Raw genomic sequence first — 7,329 nt, 5'->3', positions numbered from 1 at the left:
ATTGTCACTGATCTGCTTCCTGTAGATGATGTACTGCTGCTGGCAACTGATTCTCTATACACTTTCCTGCAGTAAGCAGGGGTTTGTACCGTTCCCTGGGTGTTACACAACCCTCTGTACCATCACCTGTTCATACTTCGGAATAATCCCGAAATGGTAGGTTTTAATAGGTCTGATCTGGCTTCACCATCCTCCTGAGCAAGGCATCACGGGGCTTGTAGTTCTCAGATCTATTTATTACCTGTAGTCATTGATTTTTATGCTCAAGATACAACTTAGCAGTGACATGGAGGTTATAACATGGACGCTAACCTAAGGTCCCATAGCTTTGTCCTCCCACACTCTGCGTTGTCTTGCTAGTGAGACATTCACCAGTGAAAACCAAACTTTATTATTTAAAATTTAGAAAATGCTATCACAAGTTACAAAAAGTTGAACATCTGCACCATGACAACATTCCATGGAATGAACATTTGTTCACATTTTGTTTTTGTCCATCCAGATGTGTGAGAATCCAGCTATGTTCAGGCCTATGCCCCTGGGAGGGCTTTGCACAACTTTGGCTCCTACATGCGGAAGGTTAAATCTGTGTCCGCCATTTCTTGGCGATAATATTCATCAAACTTCTCATTCTGTGAAACCGTGAAGTGAGTTTTCCAGTCTCCAAAGATTCCTAAGAAGAGATGAGAACACCCAGGGAGTCAGAGCTAAGGTACCTGTAACATTCTCACATAGAGTAATCATCCCTGATCAGTTACGCTTGGTTTACACTTGCGTTTGGGGACCCCACAAAGGAAACCTAATCCGTTTTAAAAAAAAGTAGTTATTCATGTACCCCTTAGACTATAATGGGGTATGGCGGATTTCATTCAAAAATGCGGAGAGAAAAGTACTGGTTTTAAAGCGGAATAGGGAACATATTTCCTGAGCAGAGATCAGGCGCAGGTGTGAACGTAGCCTTACATCATATGCAGGGCCCTATTCACATCTGTATTCGGGTTTTCATTTGGGAAGTCCACTTGGAGACCCCCTGAATGAAAATCTATCTGCATAAATAATCGGTTACCTAAGGAAACCCGCAGACCCCATAGACTATATTGTGGTGCTTGTGGTTTCCTCTCAGTTTCCGTACTAAACGGAGAAAAAAGTGCTGCTTGCTGGACTTATCTCTCCACATGTTTCTTGCGGAAACCACATTGACCCCATTTTAGTCTATGGGTCCGCTGGTTTCCTTAGGTAACTGCTTTTTTACGCAGATAGGTTTCCGTTCGGGGGTCCACAAGCAGACTCCCCGAACAGAAACCCAAACGCAGATGTGAATACGGCCTAAGGGTGCATGCACACTACATAACGCCGGGCGTGTATGAGAGCCGTACACGCCGGCGTTACAGCAGGGCTGCCGAACACTTCCCATTCACTTCAATGGGAGCGCTCGTAACAGCGGCGTTTACGAGCGCTCCCATTGAAGTGAATGGGAAGTGTTCGGCAGCCCTGCTGTAACGCCGGCGTGTACGGCTCTCGTACACGCCCGGCGTTACGTAGTGTGCATGCACCCTTAAGACTCCAGTCCTTTCCAGATCTGCATTCATATTCAGCTGTTTTCCTATCAGCTCTTACATATTACATCTCAGTGCTTTCTCCTGCTGGTTCAGTATCTGTGCAGTGGCATAGGGCCGACGTACAAGAAAAATATATTGTTATAATAATAAGATCTTGAAATCCTCAGGAGATCCTGTTTGTTCTTTATCTGCACAAATCTTCATTCCCAGAATGTAAATCACTAAAGCCAATACATCCGACATATTGTACTCTACTAAAAATTGGTTGAACCTATCTATTGTGCTATTGATTTTAGCTTCTAGTATACATGAGAAGTCTTATCAGTATCACATTGCTCATATTGTTTTGGAAGGACGAAACACTTTACGGTGATGATAAAAACGACATTGTACCTTTCCTCATAAATGGGGAGATGGAATGGTCCATGAATGGGAAGCTGCTATAATTGGTCATGGGGTTGTCCTTCATGGCCTTAAAAGTTGTGTGCTTGAGAATCTTCTCCTGAACTTCATCTGGTAATTCCTTCCCCAGAAACTTCAACACCTTTTGCATCTCACGCTTCGGGTCCTGCAAGAAAAATGGTGATTGAGACCCATTAAGAACATCTACAGTCTAATGAGGTGATGAGCCAGGTCATACCTCAAGCATGTCCTCATAGAAGAGGTACAAGATGTCTTTTTGCTGCCTCATCTTCCACCAGCCTTTCACATGTGTGCTCCAGCGACCGAATGCAACTGTGGAGACCGAAAAAAATGTGTCATGGGAGAATACATATACGCAGTGATCAATGATAATACCAACCATGTCATGACACAGTTTAACTCCTATCTATTAACATTCACAGCACCATCACAGAGGCGGAGAGCAGAATCACATAAAAACTATACTGACTAGCCAAAAAAATCAACTCATTTTATGGGGATTTCAGCTCCAGACTGGTTATCTGAGCATGTCTGGTGACTCTGAAAGACTTGCCCAATAGTTGGCACGATACCATATAGCATGGACTTGTGGGCTCACGTAGATTTTGGCTTTCTTTAAGACTCACATACCATTCCCATCCATGAAACTGTTGAGAAATTCATCCCATGTGCCTGGTTCTGGATGCCCATACGCCATCCTATAGAAGTGATAGTACGACACAGCTACATCTTTTGCATTCCTGGCCACATAGATGATCTAGGTAGACATGTTAAGGGATTATTAGAGCATTGGAAACATACGGGTCATTGACCATTTAGATTCTGCTTATATCATCCTCTTGTACAACTTTAGAGGGCAGCACTGTCCTAGCAATGTTATGTCTTGGAGTTTTGGATATTGACCCTAGAATTGTATTTCAACATAAAACTATATACACAGTCCAGTCATATTAATGTGACCTGCGATTACGTTTGACGTCAACATTAAATAACCAATGGCAGAAGGCACGTGTCATCATCCATCCGGGTGCACTCATCATTGTGGAAGGCACGATGGATCAGCACAAGTATGCATCTATCCTTTCCTCAGGATGATGAAGCGAAAGAGGGACCGTCCTCCTTGTGGAAGATGAAAGGAAAACCGCGCTCGCCCAGGTACAATGAAAAGACTTTATTTAAATAAAGTAAATAAAGTCTTTTCATTGTACCTGGGCGAGCGCGGTTTTCCTTTCATCTTCCACAAGGAGGACGGTCCCTCTTTCGCTTCATTGCCTTGACGTCTTGCAGGCGTTCTTTCCAGCGGCTGCCCGTGTCCCTATTGCTTCCAATATTATACGTCATAGAGTTGTTGTGTCACACACAACTCTTCCAGGTGAGCGGACAAATTTTTTGCTTACCTACTTTTTACCCATCATTTCTACACATTGGTCGGCTCGGTGCCCCTCTCTCTCTGTATTTTGTTCCTCAGGATGATGGAATCTACCAGCAGGACAATGCAACATGTCATAAAGCTCGCAGTGTACGTGCTGGGTTCGAGGAGCACCAGGATGAGTTTACCATACTCCCTTGGACAACAAATTCCCCGAACTTGAACCCAATCGAGAATCTGTGGGACCACCTCGATCGGGTTGTTCGCGTCATGGATGCTCAACGGCACTGGAGTCAGCATGGCTCAACATCCCAGTGAACAGTATCACAACATCCCCTCTCTTCCTGCACGTCTCGCAGCGGTTCGCTCAGCCAAAGGTGGTTATTCTGGATATTGACAGGTGGTCACATTAATGTCCATAAAATAGAAAAGGCTGGGCACTCACCGTTAGAAGAGTATAAAAATATTTCAAACATCCATGTAAAATACAATATGGGAGGAGGCACGCCTGGGAGAGGAGAGCGACAGCCGTTTCCTGCTGGTAGCACTTTTTCAAGCTCAACATTAATGTGACTGGACTGTGTAGTAATTTGGCAGAAAGTAGAGATTTTATCTAGTGCCTAATCCACAAATAAGAGAGACAAATTTGTCAAATGTCAGAGGAACCTTGCAATTCTTGCTCCAGAAGCTCCGAGGAAGGACCTCCACCGAGAGATGGGTTTTGATCACCCTTGGGAAGTCTTGTTTGTTGAGGATATCAGTTGCTGAAGAAGGACAATCATAGAAAGTTCAAGGTCAGGAAATGGCCTTAAGTCATTTGGCGGACAAAACATATTATCAGTTTTCAACATAAATTCATTGACTTTTTGAAAATACGTCTTAAGGTTCCTGTAGCCATTGCAGGTTGCTCATCATCAATTCTATAAGAAATAAGTTTGCAGAAGTTACCATTACACCAAATCTGAAAGATACCTGAGGGTACGCCTGGACCCGAACACTCCAGGAAGGGCACCCGCTCAAAAATGGCTGCTTTTTGGCTTTCCTCCATATCTCCTTTATTCAAAATGAGATCCACAACCTTGCTCACCCAAGTTGTACCTGAGGGATAAGTAGATCACCGTATAACAATGAAGCATGTGCACGTGATGCCAGCGTCATTTATTCACGTAGTATCCTCACCTGATTTCGGATATGTAGAAATCAGTAGATCATCATCTCTGGCCTGGAACTGCTCCACATTGTCCCAGTTGTCAGCAAAGGGTCCAATAATGGGCATGTCCCCTACCAGCCTTAATGGTGGGCGGTTAAAGTCTGGAGGCAGAACGAAGGACATGGTGGCTATGTTCAGCTGTATAGTTAATCGTTTGAAGTTTCCTGAAAGTGATGAAAGGTAATGTTACATATAAAAAGGATCTCTTCATAAAATTTGAAATTTCTAAGAAAAATTAAAATAATGTTTCTAGTGACCCTGAAACATTCAGACATTTAGAATATTCTCTACTGAAATCTATTAATGGGGAAAAATACTGAGACAAGTTGTCAAAGCCCCAACCCTTTTGGATGGAGAAGATGTGTCTTCATAGGAGCAGGTTTTGGGGAAAAACTCTTTTTAGGAGAGTTAGTTTCTGTTCTTTGGTGGAAAACCCTTTAAGGCTAAGTCCCCATGTAGCAAAAAAGCACTGCAATGCGTTGCCGCCACGGTTTTACCCGCAGCGCTTTTCACCAAACTTTCTGCTTCCATTATACCTATAGAGAAAGCGCTGAAGGTTCTGTAGGCCCAAATGACATGTTACAATTTCCAAAACCGCAACGGTTTTGGAAATCACAATGTTTCCACTGTGCGTATTATTCTGCCATGTGTGGGCAGGATTCGCTAGATGAGATGTAGTTACTGTCCTCGTTCCAGGGGATGAAACACTTTACGACAGTTAGTTACTCTCCTAGTTCTTATGGGGAATCCCTTTAAGAGAGTTAGTTGCTCTTCTCGTTCCTTGGGAGGACACCATTTAAATGAGTTAGTTACTTTCTCATTCTTAGAGGCCGTACACACAGGCTAAAATGAGGTGGATATGTGCCCTGATTTCATTTTCCGTCCCTTTTGCAGGTCCTGCCTCTGTTGCCTGTGTGTACAAGGAGGGACAATCCAGTCTTGCAGTCCTACCCTGTAACACAAGAATATTGTTTGCTTCTCTGTAGTCTCTTATCCCTTTTATAGTCAGGGTGCCCTTTGTACATATGAAAGTCATGCCAACATTGGCCATGTGACATCCTGAATATAAACCATTAACTGTTTTCATGGCGCAGCGTATAAAGTACGGTATAGACAATATATGAATGAGTGAAACAGAAAGATTTAACATAACCAGTCATGGCTGCTGTATGTGGTTTTCTATAATTTTGCGGGCGCAAAATAACGCGGCGTATACGCTCGTAACTCCCATTGAAATCAATGGGATCTTTTTGAGCGCGCAATCTGCTGACACGCGTAGACATGCCAGATCACACTCCACTTTACATCATGTGAACGCACCCTTACACACTGTAGCACGAGACTACAAACAGTATATTGCTAAAAGATTTCATCACTGGATAGGTAAATCCTGTGCCAATGGGCATGTATATTACTGATGTAACCGAAAGACCTGGGAAAAAAGTGCCCCCTTAGCAGTGAGTCATCACCCAGTCTGTAAACAGGAGAGATGAGACGAGCCAGAAAAGGTTGGGAGGTAAAGAGAACATAAGAAAATAATCCTGATAATAGTTTACTACATTTACATTTCACAAAATCCATCATGTAATCTCTGAGAGTCTCTCACCTCGTACAAGATATTAGGAACTCTAGAATCACTGGTTCAGCCACTTCAGGTTTCAGATCCTTTGTGGTGACTGTGCCAGGATCAGATAGCCCAGGTGTTAGAGGCAGGCGGGGTTTAGACAAAGCTTATTACTATTACCTTCAGACAAGACATGGAAAATTCCAAGACCTATTAACTCAAGATCCTCATGTTATACCAGCATGGTCCATATCACTATATACAAGAAGATGTATAATGTATACCAGCTGTACATATATAATTATACACAGGATATACCCAGGTGATACCAGCATGGTCCATATCACTATATACAAGAAGATGTATAATGTATACCAGCTGTACATATATAATTATATACAGGAGATCCCCAGGTTATACCAGCATGGCCCATATCACTATATACAAGATGTATAACTTATACCAGCAGTACATATATAATTATATACAGGAGGTACCCAGGTCATACCAGCATGGTCCATATCACTATATACAAGATGTATAACTTATACCAGCTGTACATATAGAATTATATACAGGTCATACCAGCATGGTCCATATCACTATATACAAGATGTATAACTTATACCAGCTGTACATATAGAATTATATACAGGTCATACCAGCATGGTCCATATCACTATATACAGAAGATGTATAATGTATACCAGCTGTACATATATAATTATATACAGGAGGTACCCAGGTCATACCAGCATGGTCCATATCACTATATACAAGATGTATAACTTATACCAGCAGTACATATATAATTATATACAGGAGATACCCAGGTCATACCAGCATGGTCCATATCACTATATACAAGATGTATAACTTATACCAGCTGTACATATAGAATTATATACAGGAGATACCCAGGTCATACCGGCATGGTCCATATCACTATATACAAGATGTACAACTTATACCAGCTGTACATATATAATTATATACAGGAGATACCCAGGTCATACCAGCATGGTCCATATCACTATATACAAGATGTATAACTTATACCAGCTGTACATATATAATTATATACAGGAGGTACCCAGGTGATACCAGCATGGTCCATATCACTATATACAAGATGTACAACTTATACCAGCTGTACATATATAATTATATACAGGAGATACCCAGGTCATACCAGCATGGTCCA

The 7,329-nt window shown here is 42.2% G+C and overlaps 1 protein-coding gene across 1 annotated transcript; it reads right to left on the bottom strand.

Annotated features, from left to right (window-relative positions):
* Window positions 1–400: 400 nt before the first annotated feature.
* LOC142216850 (sulfotransferase 1A1-like) lies at window positions 401–6,255 on the bottom strand. The gene is made up of 8 exons (XM_075284892.1): window positions 6,168–6,255; window positions 4,531–4,725; window positions 4,324–4,449; window positions 4,018–4,115; window positions 2,613–2,739; window positions 2,200–2,294; window positions 1,953–2,127; window positions 401–673 (listed from the first exon to the last, which is right to left on the bottom strand). The coding sequence occupies exons 2-8, from the start codon at window positions 4,682–4,684 to the stop codon at window positions 567–569; spliced, it is 882 nt and encodes a 293-aa protein (XP_075140993.1). The 5' UTR covers window positions 4,685–4,725; window positions 6,168–6,255; the 3' UTR covers window positions 401–566.
* Between the last annotated feature and the right edge of the window lie 1,074 nt (window positions 6,256–7,329).

The sequence above is a fragment of the Leptodactylus fuscus genome, chromosome 8, assembly GCF_031893055.1.
Source record: "Leptodactylus fuscus isolate aLepFus1 chromosome 8, aLepFus1.hap2, whole genome shotgun sequence".
In the NCBI taxonomy this organism is placed as follows: Eukaryota; Metazoa; Chordata; class Amphibia; order Anura; family Leptodactylidae; genus Leptodactylus; species Leptodactylus fuscus.
The sequence above is the reverse complement of the archived record's forward strand: the minus strand, read 5'-3'. Positions and strand labels throughout refer to the sequence as shown.